Genomic DNA, 25,872 nt, shown 5'->3' with positions numbered 1-25,872 from the left:
ATGGTCAATCTAGAGAATATGAGACTCATTCTCAAGCCCCTCGGGAATGAGTCTTCCATTTCTCATTTCTAAATTGTGGTGGGCTCTATGATTCTGATTCTATTTTGCGAAATAGACGCTATTAATGATTTTGATTCTGTAATTCGTTAAGTAAACGCAACATTAAATTAATTGAGTAAAGAAAAGCTTTCTTGAACATTAGTTTGAGACATCACATGCAATTCTCTTAGTTCTGCCCTTGTTATTTTTATATATAGCAAATGATATTTTTGCTTTATTTTGATTATGGTTGCTTAATCAAATTCGAGTTTATGAATATAAGAGCAAGCGGGGCTCAAGAATGATACAATTAATCTGAAAAAAAAATGAGTTTCTCTTTATGTGAACTTACTTTTATATTTGTAATTAATGATGATCTTTATAAAATATAGAAAAACTAATATTATAATAACAGTTTAATAATAGTCATTGTCATAACGTGAGCTATTCATGTAAAGTTCACTCCAAAGAGGATTATGATTGAAGTCTTTGAGAATTAAATTTAAAAGAATGGTTGTGTTAAAAATTAAGTACTTATAAGATGGAATTATTTGAATCCACCAATTTATTCCCTACATTCTCTTTTAATTAAAAATTTTATTTTTAAAAAATTACTTAATTAACTTTTTTTTCTCTTTCTTTTCTCAATTTCATAAATTCTCATCAATTAATTTAGATATATTCTTTTACCTACAAATAATTGATATCACTAGTTAAGAGGAATAAACCCATAATTTAAAAATGAACATCAACAAATTTTTATCAGTTATGAAAGTTAATAAATATAGAAATTATTTTTTATTAAAAACAGAAGCTAATGAAAATCAAGAAAAGTTCTTATATGTAGAAAGTATGAAATAGAGAGTATAATATATTAAAAAAGATAAAAGAAATTAAAAGAAAGTAAAATTGAGTGTTCAATTTGTAAAAAATGAGAATAGAGATAGAAAATTAAATTGTAAGGTAGAGAGAGAGGGAAAAAGATTAGTGATAGGTAATTTTGAGATTTTTGGGTGTAGAGAAGAATTTCATAGGTTCAAATAGCCCACCCTACTTGTAGTAACAAGCAATTAACTAAATAAGACCTAATTAATCATATAAAATTATGAGGTAAATATTATTGTAAAAATGATTTATTTGACTTTTAAAAACACTCATGCAATTTAATAACAACAAAGATTTTGTTTGGATTAATTTGTTGATGGATATTATATTCTGAAGTCTATTAAAGAGTTAAATAAATGTATTTATACTACAGTATAGAGGTCTATCGAGATCAACTCGAGAATCTTCTTTTACTAATATTTAAAAAATATATATATAAAAATAGGAAAAAAAACAAAAATTGAATTCCCATAAGATGATGAGAAAACCCGGAACTTGTGCCCTTAGTAGACCAAGACTTCGTTGCAATCTCATGACTGCATTTGAAAATTCTTCTTTCCATGAAACTAAAGTAGGATTGGAATTTGGAATAATCAAAAAAAACAAATTAATAATAATCATAATAAAGGAAAATTCAAAAGATATACAATACATACAAAGATCCAACTCATAATTAATTACAATACACAACACCGAATCAAATTGGAAAAAAGCCAAACCTGTACAAAACTCGATGACTCATTACTTAAATGTCCAAATTCGAACCAAAAGCCACGTCTCACGTGCCTTGAGGATGAGATAGACCCTTTTCACCACTTAATATCTGCTTATAAATATATCCCCACTTACATTACATACATACCCTCACTCAATCTAAATCTATTTCTCTCCCTACTTGCAATTCACAAAAACCAATCTCCTTTTTTTTTTTTTTTGGGTCAATAACCTCTAGCTATGCAAACTTCTATATTATAAACAAAAAAGAAACACTTCACTTCAACTTCAAGCCTCAAGGCCAGTTACAAAATTGGAAGCCAAAAGAAAAAAGGAAAAAATGGGGAAAACTGAAAAGAAGCAGCAGCAGCAAGAAGTTCAAAACTTGATTCCAGGGCTACCTGATGAGATAGCAATGGAGTGTTTGATAAGGGTGCCTTACAAGTTCCATAATGATCTCAAATCAGTTTGCCAAAGATGGCTTAACTTGATTTCCAGTCATTCTTTTTACAGAGAGAGAATCAGATCAGGCAAAGCTGAGCATCTTGTTTGCCAAGTCCAGCCTCTGCCTCTGTCACCACCAAATCCAAAAGATTCTTCATCAGCAACAACCCATTTGGTCTCTGACTCCGCCGCAAGAATCACAAGCACCAAGAAGGATCAACAACAAGATGATGACGATCATGAGTTGCATCAGCAGCGACAAGAAGTTCACAGGACGCCACTGCAGTATGGGCTCACAATCTTCAATGCCAGCAATGGAACATGGGAAAGGATAAGGCCTCACGTTGGGAGAATCCCAATGTTCTGTCAATGCGTGGCGGTTCCAGCTTCACGAAAATTATTGCTGATAGGTGGTTGGGACCCCATAACACTTGAACCGGTCCCCGACGTGTACGTTCTCGACATGGTTAACAATTCTTCTCGATGGCGTCGTGTAAAGCCTATGTCAGTTGCAAGATCTTTCTTTGCCTGTGCTGTTGTGGGAGCTTCAACCGTGTGTGTTGCCGGAGGGCACGATGGCCAAAAGAATGCTTTGAAATCAGCTGAGGTCTATGACGTTGAAGCTGACGAGTGGAGGATGTTGCCTGAGATGGATGAGGAAAGAGATGAGTGTCAGGGGGTTTGCTTGGAAGGTGATAGATTCTTTGTTGTGAGCGGATATGGCACCGAATCCCAGGGGAGATTCAAGCCTGATGCTGAGTGTTACGATTCTAAAACTGGGTCTTGGTCAAAATTTGATCATGTTTGGCCATTTCCAAGCTTAAGCCCCAGGGGCAGCACTGCTACAATCACTTCCAATAGGCTGCAGCAGCATCAATGGTTGTGGTTTTTGGGGAAAGAACAACAGCAAAATGGGGAAGTGGTGAAGGGCAAAATTGTCAGCTCCATTGTGCCACTTCCCAAAAGTGTAACTGAGGGATCATCATCTCCTTGTGTTAGTGTGACAACACTTCATAACTCTCAACAGCAGCAGAAGGTGTTTGTGATGACAGGCAATGGTGGCAGAGGCTGCTCATCATCATCAGCACTGTCATCATTTATATGCAATGAATGTGAAGGAGAAGGTGCATTCATTATGGAGAGAGACGTGAGCAATGGTAACGTCAAATGGGATCATGTTCATTTACCAGTTGGGTTTTCTGGGTTCCCTTGCTCTGCCTCTTTTCTCCTAATCTGAGAAAAAATTGATCTTCCTTTTTTACCAATTTATTTCCTATATAAAAGATGAATATCATGTTTTGTACAAGGGTGTTTTTGGTTTGTCCTGTGCGATGCTTTTTTTTTTTTATAGTAATACTAGATGGGAGTTTAAAAGGTGTAAACATCATTACGCCTAGAATAGTTGGTATCTGTTTTTAGAAAACACTTGAATTGTTTCTTGTGAGATTTGAATACATATAAGCCTTATATGGAAGTATTATCTAACTTTTTATGAAGTTTGTTTTGAGTATCATTCAAGTAGTTCCAAGTGTTGCACTCTTCATATAAATGAACATTATGTGCGTCACAAACTCTAACGCAAAGCAGAGACATAAGCACTTAATGCACTGAACCTGCAATTGAAAAGATTGAATTATTGAAGTATGCAAGCATTGTTGTAAAGTTCTCTGAAAAAACCATTGCAGACTAAAAGAGCATGTCAAGATGGATTCTGATGATGTTTCCAAGAGTTATTAATTGCCTTCATTGACTGTTCTTAATTATCAAGTCAATAATTAGAAAAGTCGGGATGAGAAATTTTGAGTGACAGGGATGACGTTCATTTGCTAAAAATAAATGTGCCAAGCAAGCTGATATTTAACATTTGGATCAGCATGACGAAGCTATTAATTGTGCCATTGACTGCTTCAGACGGGCCAAGTACATCCCTAGATACTTTCAGCCTCCTGCCCACACTTGCACTGATGGAGAAAAAGGATGAAATTTGGGGGGTTTAACATTTGACACTGTAACAAAAAAATTGTAAAAATTTCTGCTGTAACATGCAATTGTTATGAAGTAATTTCACCCAGGAAGTGACTATACCATTATAAAGTAGGAAACCAGCAACATCTCAAATGCTAAAATACCAATCCCTAATGGGATACTTTGCATCAATATATTACAACATACATATTTGGTCAGTAGTATGAACAGCTTGAAAATAATTTAAAAGAATCAAGGCTAAATGTAATTTCTTACACAATGTTGAATTTGACGAGTTCCAGAATAAATGAGCAGAATCATACAAGCCGACCGAATATGTTGTCATTGCGGTTGTACTAATGAGAGAGGCATTGTCGAACCAGGATGCTATTGACAACAGTTGGGAAGTAAAAGCCGTGTACAAGCTTCCAACCCGACAGCCTTTCGAGACGTGTAATAATTTACAACTCAAAGGAGTTGCCAGTCATCCTCATGTGCATTGCCTACTGCATCGTTCATGGACATCACACCTAAGGAATCATCCTCTGGAACCCCACCAGTTTCGCCCAACACATCACTGTGATTGACTGGCTTTTTATGAGTTTGAGTCACCGTGAATAATGGAGCACCATTTGACTCCTCTGCTAGCTTGGATGCCCGGGCACAAAAATCATCAAAATCATCTGCCAACCATAATGGGAAATAAACGATACCACTGTCAAGATGACTAGCAGAGCCTTGTCCTAGATGTAAATTACCTCCAACCATACCATAAAATTCATTCAAAAGTAACCAGCAAACCTTTGTCCCTACAGTAGAATCCTATCGCCAATGATGGATCAATTGAATCCAGATGAATGTGCCTAATGACACTGGAGCAATCATTCAAATATTAGTAAGAAAAGATGTATTTTTAACAATAAGCTTAGGCCTAAAATTGAAGAGAATCACTTACTCGCTATGATATGTTGAAGTGTCAGCCTCTAGATCATCCTTTCCAATATTTATAACCTGATAACCAACCATTATTAGAAATTTTAATCAGGCTTCATATTACAACAATCAACTCAAAGTGAAATAGCACTACAATCAATTACCAACAGAACAGAAATACCAAGCATCAAATGCACATTTCTACATAGCCAGGCAAGAAAAAGAGTGGAGGAGAGAGAATAAGCCACATTCCATATCACAGTGTTATATTCCAATGGAAATTCATTGGAAGCCATTTTACATACTTTGCAAAAGCAACTGAAAGAAAACTGACATCCAAAAGTTCCACCATAAAGATCATATAAGGACCACATGTATGAGCAAAGCCATGGGCTTATGCTGGAGAAAAATAGCCACTGAACAAAGTTAATTCATGGACACATCAATGCTGTCCAGGCATTTAAGCGGTCTGCAATAAGCAACCATGATTTTCTAACAGAACGAGGTAAATAGTATTGACTTCCTGTATATTCACTTAACAGAACGAGGTAAACAGAATGAAAGAGAAAATTATAAATCACTTGACATAATGATGCTGTACAAGCCTATAAAATTTAGCCACCTATGCATATGACGTTAACTAGTGATTGATTAATAACAAAATAGTCAATTAATAACTTTACCAGCTGAACGTCATGTGGATCAAGGTAGATAGCGCTTTCTTCTTGCACACCAACAATGTAAGTTGAGGCACCAGGTTTCCCACCCACGATGCCAAGGCTTTGGGGGAAGGTGAATGTCAACCGCAAGGTTGGAATGTACCTGAAAAGAAATTAAGAAATTTCAACTACGAAATAGGTGTGGCAAAAACCCAAACAAAAATTCCAAATTTTTAGCTTCTTAGTTTTGGTTATGTAGCAGTAAACTGAGGGAAATTTACTTCAACAAATTTGTGAAAATATCTCATATCATCAGCATCCGAAATGTAGCAATAGAGAATGCATTAAGTAGAAGTTATTTTGATGTCTTAAATAATTGCTGCTGCATCATTTCACCATTGGACTCAACATATGGAAATATTGCAGACCTAAAAATTGTATAAACTACAAAATCCATAAAAAGAGTCATCATTTTGTTTTTTAATAATTATTAGACCATCTTAAGAATTTGCCTAGGACAACCGTAGAAGGAATTTTGTAACAAGCAAAGCTTCCTTAATCTCATTGAAAAGCTCTATGACAATGGTCTCTTATTAAGGAAAGTTTTCTGAAGGATAAGGAATGAGAATTTTGGTGTCAGTTTAATTTTTTGCAGCACCTGCTTCTCCATATTTTGAGTTGAGACACACATTGTATATTGTTTTTGTTTCCTTTCAGGCACAATTGGATAGCTTGTCATCTTTGACATGTTTTTTGTTATTAGTACAAATTTCCTTGTTTCCCCAGAAAAATAAATTAAAAAAAAAGAAAAAGATGAAGAAGAAGAAGAAGAATCATAAGGACAACTAAACCTAAATACAAGAGAAAAGATGAACAATAAGTAAAATACAACAAATTCATTTCCAAAGCAAAGCAAACAGGGTGGTAACCAAAAGCAAAACTCAATAACACATCCTTCTCTCAATATACACCAAAGGGCAAGGATGCCCGTAGAGAAAACAATCCATTGGTCTGAAAAATCTACTTGAAAGACTTCAGAAAGAAACAAGTGCATCCAGCCTACAAACAGCCAGGCCTCTACTTTTGCAAAAATCTGATGGTCTTTGAAAACAGGAGTAAAATATTATATGTGAATCTTGGTTAATCCTTCAATGGTCTCAAGGAAAGCTAATCCAACAACGAAATTATTCATAAACATTATAAAATACACCAACCTGGGATTTACTTTCTCAAGTCCGAGAACCAAGGGAACAAGCAGAAGAATTGGTGTCCAGTCAGCTTGACCTTTTGAAAACACAGAACAATGTCTAGATGCATCGTCAATACACACAACTGGAGCTCCACCTCGCTCCCCATCTTCATCACCTGAAACAACATAAATAGCCATTGGAAGTGACTGGCATCCAAGGCCAGTTTCCGCTCTCTGACAACGAGCTAGAGCTTCCCATGAGCGACACATGGCATATGGGCCAACCCATGATCCAGCTGCAAGGCCATAAGCCTTTCCAGCTTGAAGAAGATTGTGAATGGAGAAAGGTGATGTCTCAGAATCACCAAAAAGGTGCAAGATCTCAACATATTCACGATCAAATGGCTGTATTATTGTAAACACATCAGTTTGAACATACCTAATAGTTCATCCAATTTTCAAAAATACTATCAAAACAGGAAAGTGGGTGAACAACGTTAAATAACTTTTCTCTTACCTTCTGCAAAGGTTTTCTCCAAGGTCTTCCCAATCGATGAAAAAGCAATGCCTGTTCAAAAGTAAAATGGTCACTGCTAAAGAAAAGCATCAGACAATTAAAATAAGAAAATAATATCATGAGTTTATGGAACACCGATCTAACATTACAATGATTGAAAATGTTTAGTTGTAATAATGAAACAACATATACCTGTGCAACAAGCATCTGACTACTTCGAAGCATGCAACCCCAGCCTACATCACTTGTAATCTTTGAATCACCAATAGGATCAAAACCTGTAGATGGACCATTCAAACCCAATTAAATACCAAAGTTTGCAAATCTGATGATCCATAAAAAGACCAACATTGCATGATTTGAACCTTTACGATATGAAATCAGAATTCTTGATGAAAAATCTTGATTGAATTCCGCTAATCCATTGTTACCAGCTGCATCACCCAAGGCCTCATCCTGTGCAATTTTATGGCACACACCAAGAAGCCATATGTCACTGGTTGAGCTAGAAATTCCAGTCCTGCTCGGCCCTAGTACACGTTCATGTATTCTCCTCATTGAGCCAGCAGTCACTAGTCTCTTCACAGCTGCTGTCCACCCATTACTTTTATTATGAACTGCCTTCTTTTCACTAGCTGACGACTCACTATACGTTTCAAAGACTGAGAAAGCAGAATTAAACAAGCTTGACAACAAGGAACCCTTGGATGACTTACTCTCACTAGATCCCGGCTCTGAACCAACAGATGCCAAAGATCTGTTTGGTGTATCAGGTGTACTTTTAGAAAAACATTTTGAAGCACCAGCCTTTTCACGAAATCCCTTCATTACCTAGTCATGCATCGACATGAGGCCACGAAATTGGGCTCACGAAAGCAACCCAATTTACAAAAATTTATCTGCAAAACAAAGTTGAAAGATGAAAGGAATTCTCACAAAAACCATAACACAAGAAATATGCATATCAAAGAAGAAATAAAGGAAACAAAAGACCAAACTCATTAAGGGTAAGTCGTAACTGCCATGCTTCAATTTCAATTTGAAAGCTTAACAACTAAAGTGTTTGGTATATGCCCACTACTACGTCGCAGCTAATATTCATTAACCACCCAGAACTTTTACTTGGCAACTAGTGATTCCATCCCAGAGAAGTTGCCGAATCCAAGAAGCCTCAATCCCTAGCATACCATAGGTCTGGGGCCAAAGCAATAAAATATAAACTTCAAAATGACGAAAAGAAAAACCTCATCAAATTACTGGCTTACAATTAAGCAGCTTTTTTAGCCTGATTGTTTCAAGACTAAAGAATTAGTTCACCTCTCTTCCTTCCCTAATGCTATTCACCTCTAAGTTAATATCCAAAACTCTAAAAGCTCACAGCTCTAAATGGTTATCTCTACAGACTTCAGCTAGTTCTGTGTTCCTTAAGATTTCTGTAGAAGCTAAAGAATTGGATGAATTACACAAATCACATAAACACATAAATATTGAATTAACCAAATAATAAATTACATATAAAACTAAGATAATATAAAATCTAAGATCTAAAAATATTACAATAATTTAATAAATTACTCGTGGTTTGATGATTCGATCAAATCAAAACAATTCATCTCGAATGAATTAAACGAATAAAATAAATAAATTTGCACCACAGAATTAGCCAAAGCAAGAGCAGATATATTTATACAAATATGCAGGCTGTAGATAGATGGATTACCGAAACGAATCAATGATTGGTTTCAACTTCTCCTTGAATTTTGAACTTGAAAATTGAAATCCTTTTTTTCTGGTACAAGGCAAAATATCGAAACCCGGAAACAAAGAGGAGAATAAACGATGAAAAAAAATCTTTATTAATAATGATTTGGACTTTTTGAGCCGAGACTTGATGTTAGAATTGCACATGTGTAATAACGCTGTCTTTCAAATTAGACATGCACATGCGTAATAACGATGTCTTTCAAGTCACATTGGGCCCGGCCCGGCCCTTCCCTCTAAATTAAAAGGTGCTTGATCGGATGTCAGGGGTTCTTAAGTTACATTTTTCATGTTACTTATAGAGGTGTTTAGAATCTAATCGATATTCGTAAAAACTTAATATGTAAAAGACCGATCCGTAGATTGGTAAATTAGATTGAATTAAAATTTTGAATTTACAGTGGATGGATTGAATGTGAATTTAATTTTGTAAATCCGTAAAAATCTGTAAATTCACAAAAAATAAAAAAATATTTATATAATACAAAAATATTTATATAATAAAAAAATTAAACTTGTAAATATAATATTATACTTACTAATTAATAAATAACTTAAAATATAGTTGTATTAACACCATATTATTTCTTATATGAAAATAATATAAAATAAAAATAATTGAATAAAGAATATAGCTTCCTAAGTAGTTAATTTTCATGAACTAATCTAAACAAATGAGTTTTTTTCTTTTTAGTGTGTTATATTTTGAAATTTTAAATTTATTTTCTAACTTTATTTAAACAATTAATTTATATAAATCTTATTTAATTTTGAATTTGATCGGTAGTAAAATTATTTTTATATTAATATTTTGGGTCCCTCTATAATGCTGTAATATTTTTACAGCATCAACAGTGTAAACAATATTAACCATTAGATTTAATCAACTGTGCACATTATATTTATTAATAAAAAATTTTCAATATTTTTTTAAAAATATAACCGGTTAACAAAGTGGCTAAACTGTTGGGAATTCTTAAAAAAATTGTTGGATCGTGGAGTTGGTAGAATGAGAAATTTCAATGACCACCCCTACAGTTTTAAATATTCTCACATTTTCACTTGAATAACATATTTCATTTAATAACACAAAATTCAATAAAATATATGATTTCAATGAAATATATGAACATGCATACGAAACCCACATTCATAGGAATGTTTCATTAGATTTTTAAAGTTTATCTTACCTATGTATCCTAAACCATTCATTATTGACTTTTTGTACTTTTATTAAATAGAAATTTCAAGCAAAACAAGAAAGAGTGACAATATGTAATTAATTTGAAGATTTAATGTAAAACTCACAATTGCTAAAATAATGCTTAAATTATATCATTAATATTATAAGATAATTTGATTATCATGTAATCAAACTAATTTCAAAATCTATTTTGAGAGCATGCAAACAGATTTAGTCTCTACTATGTGATTTTTTTATTCTAATTTATGGCCATGGAAGAGAATTGGAAGATCCATCTTTGTCCAATAGTGAAATATAAATAATAGCCCTTCAATTTCTCTTGTGGTATATTTATTGGCTTATTAGCTTACAAAACTAAATGCAAGTGGCAAAATTTGGACTACTGCATGAAATGTCATGTAATATATTTCATTTGACCTTAGATTAATCAAATGTCTAATATGGTTTACTTCATTAATATAAAAATTAATTTTCACTGATATTTATATGTGACATATAAATTCATACTATATCGAGGTAATTACGATCTTAATTTATCTTCTATTAATAAATAGGGGTAGATGGAAGTACTCAATATGTGTGTTTGTGTGTAGGTGTCAATTCATATATCTTAATGACTACAAGAAAAATCACCTCTACTAACTTAACATATGTCTTATAGGTCTTTTTATAGTAGTGTTTGTAAAACATATTTTATTTGCTATGCTTTGGAGGACGTGTAGTATATTATTTTATAATTTGTTTTATAATTCGTTTTGTAATTTACAGAAAATGTGTTTAACATGTTTTAACTTTTATTACTGTCAAATAGATTCTGTTTAGTACATTTTATAATTTGATTTAAGGTTTAGGCTCGCGGAACATATATTACACCAATACTATCAAAATGAAAATAAAAATAGCGGCTACAAAATGATACTGAATATGACCTAAGTTACTTGGAGTGTCAGCCTACAAATAAGTATCACCATAGGCTTAAATTTATGGAACAACTTTTGAGGACTGTTGATCTTCCTCCATTAGCTTATTTTAGGTCTATATTTCCATTTTTTAAAAAAAATGGGTGCAAGATGATAATGAGGATGAAACTGTGCTATCCGTAATGATGCACCTTTGTATTCAATAAGAATCATATGCATATTCAACAGTGAAAATATGATAACTCTGTCGTAATTTGATCATATTACAATACAATTGACTACTAAAAAACGTCTTTATATTTTTTTATTACATTTTACATTAAAGCTGTAGCACATTATAAATACAAAGCTTAATGTTTAATAACATAACACTCAACAAAATCAACATCTTAAGTATGATGTATGATATAGAATATTGAAATAGCTATACCTAACACTCACAGGAATTTATAAAAATGTATAGCGTTTTATTTACAATATCTTTCCTAATTATACTTGTATTAATATCTATCTTAAAGTCAATTTTTGGATTAGTAGATTTTAATAAATCCATCAAGATAGATTAATAGTAACTTAATATTAAAAAAATCATTATACAAGTTATTTTATTAATTATACTTATTCTAATATTTTATTTGTATCATATGATATTTATTATTATTATTATTATCCTATTACTATATGTATATTTATTTAGGTTGTTTAAATCAAAACGTATAATAGTCATTTATGAAAATTAAGTGGCATGTATTACCATTTATGAAACTAAGTGGATTGTATGACTATTTGAGCAAACCTTGGGGTGTGTGTGGCTTTTTCTCAAATTAATATTAATTTAAAATTAAAAAAAATATTTACCAGCAACTTGTGAATTACTTGCTACATTTTCATTAATTATTTAATTATCCATTATATTAAATGGACGATTGAGATTAAGATACTTAAAACTAATGGTCCACATTAATCTCACTATTAATGCTGGAAAAATACATACAGTATCATAAAGAAATCCTAATATTTTTTATTTAGTTAGTTTGTGGATATGACACAATTAAAATTTTTTAGCCCACAAATAAATCCACAAAATGGTGATTCGATATGGATTATGTCTAATCCACATCTGATCCGCAGACGTACGGATTGGATTTGAATTTAATTTTATCAATCGGTGGATTTGATTAGATTAAAAATTTATAATTTACAAATCATGAATCGGATATGAATTAATATCCGATCCATGAACACCCCTAATTACTTACAATCAGGTTCTTTTTTAGTGTAAAAATGAGTAACGTAGTAGTGGTGCCAGTCGGATAATAATGTGGAGGCCCCTAAATTTCAAGTCACAAATAATGACGCACATTTGTAAAATGAAAATTGTAGGATATATAATTGAGGTATTTGTTAATTATTAAATTATTATCATAAATTTTTAGGTGTTTGGATAACAGTCTTGTGGTCCTGCTTGGGATTGAAGTGTTATACCTTTTAAGTTACAGCTGCTGTGGAAAAAAAGTTGTAATTGTGAAACAAAAATTAATAATATGTAGTAAATATAAATTTTAAATAATAATTTTGACAAAATTATTAAAGATATAATAGATTTTCTATTATACAATTAAAAAATCATATCAACATAATTTTCAAATTACAGAAGTTAGTATTTACCAAACACTTTAGTACTATAACTTTAAGCTATAGCTGCCCAACCTCAATCCCAAACGCACTCTATATCAACATCCATGAATGTTATATTTATATCAATTGATATTAAGCAATTACTAAGTATAGAAATATTACAACCTACTGGATTCTTACTCTTTACTTTTGTTGCCACCTCAATTGAATTAACTTAATCGAATTTACATAGCGATTGCCACTGATTTCTTATTTGTAATTTTGATGTAAAACGACTTCTTTATCCCAAAAAGGCCAATCAACTTAACTTAGTCAAATCTATTTAACAACCACTGTTCATTTTCTTATTTGTTATCTTAATGTGAAATGACCTCTTTATCCCAAAAAGACCAATTAACGAAGGATGTTAATAGAATGATTTAGGACCAATGAGGTATGAAAACAACATAGATGGGAAGCCGAAATTATGTTACTGCTCGCACGTTCCCTTGAATTTCTCGCACTTGAAACTACTTTGTTCAACCCCGGGAGTGCGTGAGAAACAATAGCCAATTGTGGGCTCAATCTATATCTATATATATATATAAAGCTGAGACTTAAGGAGGTGATGTGGCATCACCATTTCTTATCATCTCATATTCTTTATTATCTAATAAATTGGTTGAAATTAAAAAATAATTACATTACAAAATATTAAAATAGAAAATAATTATTAGATTATAAATGATTACATGTCTTTTCCTCTTTCTATTTAAATTTAACAATATGTAACCATTAATAATAATTAATTATAAGTCTTGAAACATTCATTTATTTTATTATGCCAACAATTAAATTTTAGTGGCTTAAAATACATCAATTAATTAATATTAATATATGAAGGAAGGTTCCTTCATCTTCCCTCAACAATGCCATTAGAGCCTAATTTTAATGTCATAATTCCATATTTAATTATTCAATCTTTTGTTTAGTGCATTTTGGTTACTTCAAACTCCATAAATATTAAATATTTAAGATTTGTGACATCATTATTTCTCATCTTTTTAGATTCTCTATTATCTAATATATTGGTTGAGATTAAAAAATAATTACATCACAAAATATTAAAATCTATATCTATATATATATATATATATATATATATATATATATATAAAGTTATGACTAGAGGAGGTGATGTGGCATCACTATTTCTCATCTTCTTGTATTCTCTATTATCTAATAAATTGGTTGATATTAAAAAAATAATTACATTACAAAATATTAAAAATAAAAAATAATTATTAGATTATAAAAGATTATATGTCTCTTCCTCTTTCTATTTAAATTCAATAATATGTAACCATTAATAATAATTAATTATAAGTCTTCAAACATTAATTTATTTTATTATGCCAACAATTAAACTTTAGTGGCTTAAATATATCAATTAATTAATATAGGAAGGAATGTTCCTTCATCTTCCCTCAATAATGCCATTATGGTATAATTTTAATGCTATAATCTCATATTTAATTATGCAACCTTTTGTTTAGTGCCTTTTGGCTTCTTCAAACTCTATAAATATTAAGTAGTTAAGATTTGTGGCATTATTATTTCTCATCTTTTTATATTCTCTATAATCTAATATATTGGTTGAGATTAAAAAATAATTACATTACAAAATATTAAAAATAGAAAATAATTAGTAGATTATAAAAGATTACATGTCTCTTCTTCTTTCTATTTAAATTCAACAATATGTAACCATTAATAATAAATTAATTATAGTTTTGAAACATTCATTTATTTTATTAAGCCAACAACTAAACTTTAGTGGTTTAAAATACATCAACTAATTAATATAGGAAGGAAGGTTCTTTCATCTTCCCTCACCAATACCACTAAGACCTAATTTTAATGTCATAATTTCATATTTAATTATGCAACCTTTTATTTAGTGTCTTTTGGCTTCTTCAAACTATATAAATATTAAGTATTTAAGATTTGTTATGTTTGAGTTTTTTTTTTTATTATTTAACCAACATCCTCTTTATAAATGTTCTTATGTTTTTATTTTTTGACTTATTTAAATTTTTTGTATTGTGTGCTTCATGTAGTATTCTTTTTTTCATGAGTTAAATAATGATAAAGATAGTTGGATGATAAGGGTTAGGCTTTGTAAAATGTGGGAGTCTGTTAATACCAAGAAGAATAGAGAGTTGATTAGTGTGAACATAATTTTTATTGATGAAAAGGTTGTATACACTTAACTATACACATTAATATATATTTTTAAAGTTAACAAAAAAATATTTTTTTTTCTTGTCTTGTGGCAAGTTTTTTCGTCTTGTCTTTCTGACAAGTAGCTTGGAACTCGCTCGTAGTGCCCCTCCCATTCTGCTACCGGTGCTGTCTTTGTCTTTCTATGGCTGGTTCAAGCAGTAGAGGAGTTACTGATTTACAGAGTGAATGTGCACGATTGCAACTTGATGAGGAGGAGGAGGGAGGACTTGAGGTGGCTGGAGAAGAGGATGAAGATAATGGCCAAAATAAAGTTGACTCACGGTTTTGCCTTGTGGGACGTTTCTTAACAGATAAAGTGATCAACTTTGCTGCCATGAAGAACACAATGGCAGCCTTATGGAGGCCGGGAAAGGGTGTCTGCATAAAGGACCTATCTCCGACACTTTTCTTGTTTCAATTCTTTCATGAAGTCGATGTAAGGAGGATCCTCGATACAGGACCGTGGACCTTTGATCAACACATTTTGCTTGTCCACAGATTAGGGGCTGATGAGCAACCCCACAATGTTCCTCTGTTCCACACCACATTCTGGATCCAAGTCTACAACATGCCTCTGGGTTTTCAGTCTGAAAGAATTTTACAAAGTATTGGCAACTACATAAGTTCGTTTTTAGAGTCCGATGAGAATAATCTCAAAGGTGTTTGGCAAAATTACATGCGTCTGAGGGTCTCGCTCGATGTGAGAAAACCTCTCAAACGTCGAATGCGGCTGAAACGAACAGGAGGAGAGTGGTTTTGGGTGGATTTTAAATACGAACGACTCAATGTGTTTTGCTTCATCTGCGGCATTCTAGGCCACACCGAGCGTAACTGCCCTACGTTGTATGAATCCATGGAAAGCAATGCTGAGAGACCATATGGTACTTGGATGAAAGCTCCCCCTAGGCGTGGCATGATAAACTCCGGTGAGCGGTGGCTGAGATCAGAGCCACCAAGGGTGGAGGAAGACAAGCTTGGTAACTGGTCACAATCTGGAGTTGGTACGATAGTGGGTGAGGATGGGACCACAAAATCTGCGAAGTATGGGAGCAAACTTCGTGGGAAAGAGAAACTGAATAGTTATGGGCCTATGGATTTGGAAATAGCTAAGTCTGACATAACTTGTAACCAAATGGGAATTAATGGCAAGGATATGGGTGACTCTGCTAGGGGCATGGTTTCAATAAAATCAATTGAAAATAGCTACGATTCACAATTAATCATCTCTGAGGCGAAGCGCAGGAGATCAAATCATGGATCGCTTTTAATAGTGGGTCAAGAAGAAGTGGATAATCCGACCCAATTGGAGAATGTAAATGCCCCAAAAAATGGACCAACGGTGGGACCTGCGAACCAGGCCCACCGAGGAAAATGAGTTGCCTTAGCTGGAACTGTCGTGGTTTAGGCCACCCACGCACAGTTCAGGTTCTTGTAGAGTTGGCCAAGCATCATAATCCTTCTTTTATTTTTCTAATGGAAACGTTGTGCAATAGGGAGAAGTTAGATCAGCTGAAAATCCAGCTAGGTTACATTGGCTTGTTTGTAGAGGAAAGGGTTGGTAGGAGTGGCGGGCTTGCTTTATTTTGGAAGCCCAATTATAAGGTTCAGTTACTTAAGTTTGGGAAAATTTTTATTGATGTGTCTGTTGCGAATACAGAGGGGAAGCAATGGCGGGTTACGGGTTTCTACGGCTTCCCTGAATCTTCCCGTCGCCGTGAATCTTGGAACTTGATGCGTTCGCTTGCCTCTTCTTCCTCTCTACCCTGGGTGTGTCTTGGGGACTTCAATGATCTCCTCCACTCAAGTGAGAAACAGGGGAAGCATGCTCACCCGAATTGGAAGATGCATGGTTTTCGAAAACCAGTAACGGATTCAGGGATTTTTGACTCAGGCATGAGTGGGTATCAATTCACTTGGGAGCGTTCGCGGGGTTCTGAAGATTGGGTTGAGGAGAGGCTCAACCGAGCCCTTGCTTCAAATTCTTGGCATCATCTCTTCCCGAAAGCTAAGGTTAGTAGTTTGGAAGCGTCTTGCTCTGATCATCTTCCAATTTTTCTTGACCCAAATCCGGTGGTGAACTCTCCGAGGATTAAGAAGTTCCGTTTTGAGAATACTTGACTCCGTGAGGCTGATTGTATTGAGATTGTGAAGGGTAGCTGAAGTTCGTCGGTTGGGATGCCCATTTAAAGTCAAATTGAGGCTTGTGCTCGTTGGGGCAACCATTTCTCTCGGGATTTTCGTGCTCGCTTGCTGGATTGCAAGAAGAAAATGGTCTTGTTGCGGGGTAAGCGTGACTCGACTAGCGTGGATTGTTTTTTTGAAGCTAGGAAACACTACAACGAATTACTCCACAACCATGAAACCTTTTGGAAACAGAGGGCAAAATCCACTTGGCTTAGAGAAGGGGATTCGAACTCGAGATACTTTCATGCCATGGCTTCAGCTCGGAAGAAGCAAAATGCAATTGGAAAGCTTCGAAATAGCCAGGGACAGTGGTGCACGAATCCAGAAGGCATCAACGAGATAATCGCAAATCACTTCACTCAGATTTTCTCTACTGAAGGTGGCTTATGTGATGAGGCCCTCCAGTGGGTGGAGCCTTCGATTTCAGTTGAGCAGAACCTCACTCTCCTGGAGAACTTCAGTACAGCTGATGTTCGAGAAGCCATTTTCAGCATGCATCCAGATAAGTCTCCTGGTCCCGATGGTATGAACCCCGCCTTTTTTCAAAAATTTTGGCATATTGTTGGTGATGATGTATCTGCTGCGTGCTTGAAATTTATTCAACATTGTGAATTTCCTGTTGGCTTGAATGAGACCCTCCTGATCTTGATTCCCAAAACCCCCAACCCGAATCATATTACTGAGTTTCGGCCTATAGCTTTATGTAATGTTATCTACAAAATTGTTGCTAAAATGTTAGCTAATCGGCTTAAGTTGGTCTTGGGGTCTATTATTTCGGAGTCTCAAAGTGCTTTCATTCCGGGTAGATCTATCATTGATAATGTTATGATTTCGGCTGAGGTTATGCATTACTTAAAAAGGAAAAGACAGGGTAGGGAAGGGGCTGCAGCTCTTAAAATTGACATGTCAAAAGCTTATGATAGAATTGAGTGGAATTTTTTGTCTTCTATTATGCTCAGGATGGGTTTCAGTTCTGATTTTGTAAAACTGATTATGTTATGTGTGTCCACCGTCACTTATAAAATCCCCCGCGATGGGCTGGAAATAGGCCCCATTGCCCCTAGTCGTGGTCTTCGACAAGGGGATCCGTTATCGCCTTATCTCTTTATCATTTGTGCTCAAGGTCTTAGTTCTCTTATCAATCACTACGAGCGAGCAGGCCTGCTTCATGGGATCAGAATTGCTCGAGGGGCTCCTTGCTTAACTCACCTTTTTTTTGCTGATGACTGTTTCCTCTTCTTCAAAGCTAGTGACGAAGAAGCCAGTGTAATGAAGGTTGCCTTAACTTTGTATGGGGCTGCTTTGGGTCAGCGAATAAATTTCGACAAATCCTCTATCTCTTTTAGTGCTAATACTAACAAAGAGGTTGAGCATTCGATCTGCAGTCTCTTGGGGGTTCGGGGCACAGTTAACCATGGCAACTATCTAGGGCTTCCCTCCTTTATTGGCCGAAGTAAGTCAGCTGTTTTTCGTTACATCTGAGAGAGAGTTTGGAAGCGGCTGCAGGGGTGGAACCAAAAGCTGCTGTCTCGAGCAGGCAAAGAAATTCTTCTTAAAACCGTGGCGCAAGCGCTACCCATCTATGCGATGAACACTTATCTTTTGCCCATGGAGCTTTGTAGAGCGATAGAGCGGATGATGAATTCCTTTTGGTGGGGTAGAAATGGGCCTGGCAGTGGGGGTATCATATGGATGAAATGGGATAGGATGTGTAAACCAAAGACTCATGGGGGCATAGGTTTTAAAGATTGCATATGTTCAACGTTGCAATGCTCGGTAAACAAGGCTGGCGTCTCCTAACCAACCCCAATATTCTGGTAGCTCGCCTTTTCAAGGCTCGATACTACCCTAACACTTCGTTTGCGGAGGCTCGGCTGGGAAGCAATCCTAGCTATGTGTGGCGCTCTATTTTGACTGCTCATCCAGCCATTATTCGAGGTAGCCGTATCCAAATTGGAGGGGGTCGGCAAACTGTTATTGGCAGTGTCCCTTGGTTACCAGACAAGGACAACAGCTTCATCTCATCGACCATTCCAGCAAACATCACAGCTGCAACAGTTGACAGTCTCATGGTGCCTAACCAGCGAAAATGGGACTATGATGTGGTGAAAGACATCTTCAACAGCAGGGATCGTGACCTTATTTTCCGCATCCCTCTCGGCTCAAGGCGAGACCATGATACTTGGTTTTGGCTGCCTGACTCCAAAGGCTTGTACACGGTTAGAAGCTGCTATAGAATGCTAGACTCATTGCTCCCTCCCCCCAGCAGCAGCGCTTGGCGCAAATTATGGCAGCTCCTTGTCCTTGCTAAAGTAAAAAACTTCCTCTGGAGAGCTATGGCAAATGTCATCCCAACCTCAGACAACCTGTTGCAGCGTCGAGTTGAGGTACAAACTCTATGCCCCATTTGCCACTCTTCTTCAAAATCTATTCTTCATATGCTGGTGACTTGCCATTTTGCTAAATCCTGCTGGATTTCTTCTGTTATTGGTTTCAATGGGACTTGCTTGACTTTTGTTCAATGGATGGAGGATTTGTTTGGCCGTTGTACTCTAAATGATTGTAGTTTGGCTGCTATGATTTGTTGGGGTTTATGGTTGAATCGAAACAACAAGGTTTGGAAAGGTGTCAATGGGAGGGTCCAGTCGGTGTTGAATGTGGCTGGTCAGAGCTTATTTTTTTGGCAGCAAGCTCGAAAGAGTGACTCTTTTCCCCCTCCAGTGCCTGTTTCTTCAGCTCATGGTTCTGTTTGTTGGGAAAAGCCTGGCGCTGGATGGTACAAATGCAATGTTGATGCTGCTCTAGTTAGGCCAAGAGGGTTGATTAGCTTTGGGGCTGTAATTCGGTCAACTGGGGGTGAGTTTATTGCGGCAAAAAGTAACATCTTGCCGGGTAGTTTTGATCCTCGGGAAGCTGAAGCTCTTGGTGTTAAAGAATCTCTCAGCAGGCTAAAGAACTTCTCTTTTAAGTCTGTTGTGTTAGAAATGGATAGTTTACTAGTCTTTAATGCTTTACATGATAAGCTTGACTATCCAAATGGTTTTGGCTCTGTTATTGCCGATTGTAGAGCCTTGGCTCAATCCTTAGGAGAAGTGGCGTTCTCTTTTGTTCGTAGATCTGCGAACTCCGCTGCCCACACTGTTGCTCGGGTGGGGAGTTCTTTGTCAGGTGCGGGAGAGTGGAGTTTTGTTCCTCCTCCCTGGTTATGTAATTCCTTGGCTGCTTAATGAAATTCCTCCTTTCAAAAAAAAAAAACAAAAAAATAATTAACTTTCATAAATAACATTAGTTTTATAAGGCTACGTCATCTTTAAAAAAAATCAATTCATATTTTTTATCAGTTTTATCAAGTATAAAGTAATAAAAAAATAATACTAAATTCTTTTTTTTAAAACCGCACGAAGTGCGGTTCTATTTCCTAGTATATATATAAAGTTGGGACCACAAGAGCTAATGTGACACCACCATTCCTCATCTTTTTATATTTTTTATTATCTAAAATATCTAAAATATTGGTGGATATTTTTTGTACATGTTTCTTCCTCTTTCTATTTAAATCCAACAATATATAACCATTAATAATAATTAATTATAAGTCTTTTGAAACATTCATTTATTTTATTATGCTAGCAATTAAACTTTAGTGGCTTAAAATACATCAATTAATTAATATAGGAAGAGAGGTTCTTTCATCTTCCCTCAACAATGCCACTAAGGTCTAATTATAATGTCATAATGTCATATTTAATTATGCAACCTTTTGTTGAGTGCCTTTTGGCTTCTTCAAATTTTATTATGCTAGCAATTAAACTTTAGTTGCTTAAAATACATCAACTAATTAACATATGAAGAGAGGTTCTTTCATCTTCCCTCAACCTCATCTTTTTATATTCTCTATTATCTAAAATATCTAAAATATTGGTGGATATTCTTTGTACATGTTTCTTCATCTTTCTATTTAAATCCAACAATATGTAATCATTAATAATAATTAATTATAAGTATTTTGAAACATTCATTTATTTTATTATGCTAGCAATGAAACTTTAGTGGCTTAAAATACATTAATTAATTAATATAAGAAGAGAGGTTCTTTCATCTTCCTTCAACAATACCATTAGGGCCTAATTTCAATGTCATAATCTTATATTTAATTATGCAACCTTTTGTTGAGTGCCTTTTGGCTTCTTCAAATTTTATTATCCTAGCAATTAAACTTTAGTGATTTAAAATACATCAACTAATTAACATAGGAAGAGAGGTTCTTTCATCTTCCCTCAACCTCATCTTTTTATATTCTCTATTATATAAAATATCTAAAATATTGGTGGATATTCTTTGTACATGTTTCTTCCTCTTTCTATTTAAATCCAACAATATGTTACCATTAATAATAATTAATTATAAGTCTTTTGAAACATTCATTTATTTTATTATGCTAGCAATTAAATTTTAGTGGCTTAAAATACACCAATTAATTAACATAGAAAGAGAGATTCTTTCATCTTCTCTCAACAATGCCACTAGGGCCTAATTTCAATGTCATAATCTTATATTTAATTATGCAACCTTTTGTTGAGTGCCTTTTGGCTTCTTCAAATTTTATTATGCTAGCAATTAAACTGTAGTGGCTTAAAATACATCAACTAATTAACATAAGAAAAAATATTCTTTCATCTTCCCTCAACAATGCCACTAGGGCCTAATTTTATTGTTATAATCTCATATTTAATTATGCAACCTTTTGTTTAGTGCTTTTTTGCTTCTTCAAGCTCTCTAAACACTAAATATTACAGATTTGTTATGTTTAGATTTTTTTAATTTATTTAATCAATATCCTTTGTAGAAAAATACTTGTATTTTTATTGTTTGATTTATTTGAATTTTTGGTATTGTGTGCTTCATGGAGTACTCTTTTCTTCATGAGTTGAACAATGATAAAGATAGTTGGATGATAAGGGTTAGACTTTGTAGGATCTGAGAGTTTACTAATACTAAAAAGAATGGAGAATTGATTAGTGTTGACATGATTTTATTGATGAAAATATTGTATAAAAAATTCATTCTCCCATTATTTTCTCTAATTTTTTTCCCAATTGTTTCACACTTAATGTAGTATGTTTTTTTTTTTCGAAGGAAAATCTAATGCATGCAATAATCAGGAAAAATTTAGTGACAAGGTTTAAGCACATGTTGAGTGAGATTCTTTATACAATGTCAAAAATTTGAAAGTTGTTTCAACTACAAGCAAGTACAGACCACTTTCAAATCAGCATAAAATTATTTTTCTTGATTATAACTTCTCTTAAGATGTTAGAAGGAACTGTCAAGATTTCGATCAATGGATTCCAATTCGTATCTCCAAATTTGATTGATTTACGTGTGAATGATAACGCAATCCTCTCATGTATTTTTTTTTAATTATTAATGTTTGTTAATCTTTAAGTGCATATTAGAAATTATGAAAAATTATCAGCCATATACCCTTAAATGACATCCGTATCAAACGTGTGTGAACACTTTTCAAGTGTATCACTCGTATACCCTAAGTTGACAAAACACTTCTGTCGTCCACCAATCCGTTAAATTCAGTTAGAAAGTTAACATAATTGTGGCAAATTGATTATTTTGCCCTTGAAACTCAAAATAAGGTAAAAAGATAAATTTACCCCAAAAATTAACGTAAATTTTCAATACACAATTTTTTTATTTTGTTATTAACAATACATTTTTTTATTAAAAAAATAAATTATCAATGGTACATATTATTAACAATTATTCATAAAAAATATCCATATTATACCATAAAAAATTATTAACAACATATTATTTACAATTATACATATTCTACCATAAAAATTTTCAGTTGGAGCTTGAAGGAGTAGATCTTCAAAAATTTAGGTTAAATTTTGGAGGAGTAGATTCGGTTGTAAAGTAGTTTTTTTTAGTAATTATTAATAATTATCTGATAAATAGGATGACATGTCATTTTTATCAATATATATCATATGACATGTCATGTTTTACTAGGTAAATAGGAAGACATGTCGTTTTTTTAAATCAAAATTTTGTCAATCTTAAAAGACTAAATTACCCTTATGATGTCAGCGCTTGCAAACGGAAGTTAACGGATTGGTGGACGGCAGAAGTGTTTTGTCAACTTAGGGTATACGAGTGATACACTTGAAAAATGTTCACACACGTTTGATACGGATGTCATTTAAGGGTATATGGCTGATAATTTCCCAGAAATTATTAATCCTTATGTTTTAACATGTTTATGTTATTTTTTCATAATATTACATATGTTATCAGAAGTTTATGTGGTGTGGGTGATATTGAGATCGTTGGAGCTGGTTGGAAAAAAAGAGATATAAAAGTTCTAACATATTAGTAAGTTGAATATAATCAAGAAAACTATGAATTTATAATTTTTAGTTATTTATGTTATTTTTTAGTTATTGTTTCTCTTTACATTATTAACTTTTGTTAATATTTATGGATAGCTCGGTAACAACAAAGATTACTTTATGGGGAAAGTTAGGGGACATGTTTGATCCAAACTTGTACAAGAAAGACGAGGGTCCTTGTATTGTAATAGTAACTTCCTACAACTATTAAAAAATTCCAAGGTGATTATTTTATTTATATCCCACTAATTAACATTTTCAAATACAATGTGGCTATCTTAATATTATACACAATTTTGGATTTTGTTCAAGTTTCGTTTTAGGTTACATTTGCTCTAAACATGTGAGGTTAGTTTCTCTACCACAAGTGCAAGCAAAATCTACATAAATCTTCAAATGTATTATGTAGCATTATTAATTGAAAGATTTTCTACCATCTCCAACGTTGTGCAAGTTATTGAAAGTTCGAATGTGAATAAGATTACTTTTGAGGAAGAGATGTTCCTCAATATGATGAGCATTAAAGAATTGTTGGAGGCTGATTGAAGTTCTCAAGTGAAGGTGGTTTTTCTATTTTTCTTTTTTCCTTCTCATCCATTTGTGTTATTTGTTCCTAAATGTTGGAATGTCCTTATTATTTTTGAAAATGCTTATTGTTTAATTGTAGGAATATATTGTTACTGTGCAGGGCAAGATTAGAGAAATAGACAGCTCCTTTAGATGGTACTATGTTTCGTGCAAAATATGCATAAAAAAGGTCATGCCTACAAATGGTATTTATATGTGTGGCACTTGCAAAAAGGAATGTGACTATCCTCTTGTGATGTAAGAAAAATAATATTAATTTTTTTAAAATCTTATTATGTTGTTAGTTTTTCACTCTAATTCATTATTCTAATGTAGGTAGCAAATACATATAAAAGTCATGGATAAAACTGCAGAGACAACTTTTGTCTTATTCAATCATGTAGCTGAGAAGTTACTTGATACATCAGCTCACAAGTTGTTTAATAGACTACCTTTATATAGTAGGGATGTCCCTGCAGAAATTCAAAGCCTTTGTGAAAAAAATTTTGTTTACGAACTAAAATTGAATGATTACAATTTGAAAGAGGGACTTGAGAATTTTACTGCGTCAAAGCTTTTCACCCATGATGAGAAATTGGAACTAGAACAAGAATTGAAGAAGGATAAAAAGGTATTATCTACCTATGCTAGGTTCAATTTGTAGGCAATATATGTAATGTTAAAAAAATATTTAATTGTTGTGTTTTGTAGGAAAACAATACAGATCATGAAAATGTGGAAATTATGAAAGAAATGAATGACATTCCCAAGAAATGGTAATTTTATTTACTTTTATTTCCCAAATGTTTTCCTTTATGATTAAAATTAGCATGTTCAGTTTACTCATAATTATAATTTCCTTGATTAAAAAATTACAGGATCCTCATGATATCTTATCAAATAATTTGGAAGATTCTGTGGGAGATTTTCATGTCACTAATGCTGTTAAGAGTAGAAAGAGAAAAAACCAAATTATTAATGATGATGAAGTTAGTGATGGTGGAAGTAATCAATACACAAAACATGTTTAGTGTTGTTGTTGGTCGTCTTTCTACATGTGTGTTAGTCTTTTGACCTTTTCTTTTTAGAGTGGTAATATTTAAGTGTGATATGATATGTCTTTTTTTTTTTTGTCTATGTATGTATTTGTTTTGAACGATTGGGGGAACTTACTTTTCTTGTGTTATATTTCTTTCTTGGCATCTTGCTCCGTTCTGCAGATGAATGTAGATAATAAGTTGGTAGTGACAATGCAAAAAAAGGCTTATCATCGTAACCCGAAATAACCTCTAGGCGCAATAATTGGATTAATCTCTACACTTCACTTGCGATAAAATATAAATTTAATTTTCGTAATCAACAATTTTTGTTACTTTGAGTTTCAGACTTTCAGTCACCGAAATCTGAAAAATGAAACCCCAAATATCTAATCTGAAAGCTCAATATTGAGATCAATAAGTTAAAAATAATAGTTATATGTATGATTATACCACTTAACACATAATGTTTCTAATTCATTGATTGATATTGTGAATAATCTCTTGGGTAAATTTTGAATTATTCCAAATTGATTATTTT

General features: G+C 33.5%; 2 protein-coding genes across 2 annotated transcripts; one reads left to right on the top strand and one right to left on the bottom strand.

Annotated features, from left to right (window-relative positions):
• The first annotated feature begins 1,774 nt into the window (after positions 1-1,774).
• LOC18050202 (F-box/kelch-repeat protein SKIP20) lies at positions 1,775-3,385 on the top strand. Its single transcript, XM_006441911.2, has one exon. It carries the CDS (start codon positions 1,979-1,981, stop codon positions 3,317-3,319), a length of 1,341 nt encoding a protein of 446 aa, XP_006441974.1. The 5' UTR covers positions 1,775-1,978; the 3' UTR covers positions 3,320-3,385.
• Positions 3,386-4,193: 808 nt separating this feature from the next.
• LOC18050201 (cysteine protease ATG4) lies at positions 4,194-9,227 on the bottom strand. The gene is made up of 9 exons (XM_006441910.2): positions 9,066-9,227; positions 7,711-8,244; positions 7,538-7,623; positions 7,346-7,396; positions 6,854-7,233; positions 5,664-5,802; positions 5,003-5,058; positions 4,849-4,919; positions 4,194-4,730 (listed from the first exon to the last, which is right to left on the bottom strand). The coding sequence occupies exons 2-9, from the start codon at positions 8,171-8,173 to the stop codon at positions 4,516-4,518; spliced, it is 1,461 nt and encodes a 486-aa protein (XP_006441973.1). The 5' UTR covers positions 8,174-8,244; positions 9,066-9,227; the 3' UTR covers positions 4,194-4,515.
• Positions 9,228-25,872: the final 16,645 nt, after the last annotated feature.

This window comes from Citrus clementina, unplaced genomic scaffold (assembly GCF_000493195.1).
Source record: "Citrus clementina cultivar Clemenules unplaced genomic scaffold, Citrus_clementina_v1.0 scaffold_3, whole genome shotgun sequence".
NCBI classification, from domain to species: Eukaryota; Viridiplantae; Streptophyta; class Magnoliopsida; order Sapindales; family Rutaceae; genus Citrus; species Citrus x clementina.
Note: the sequence above shows the minus strand (reverse complement) of the source record. Positions and strands in the feature narration are given on the sequence as shown.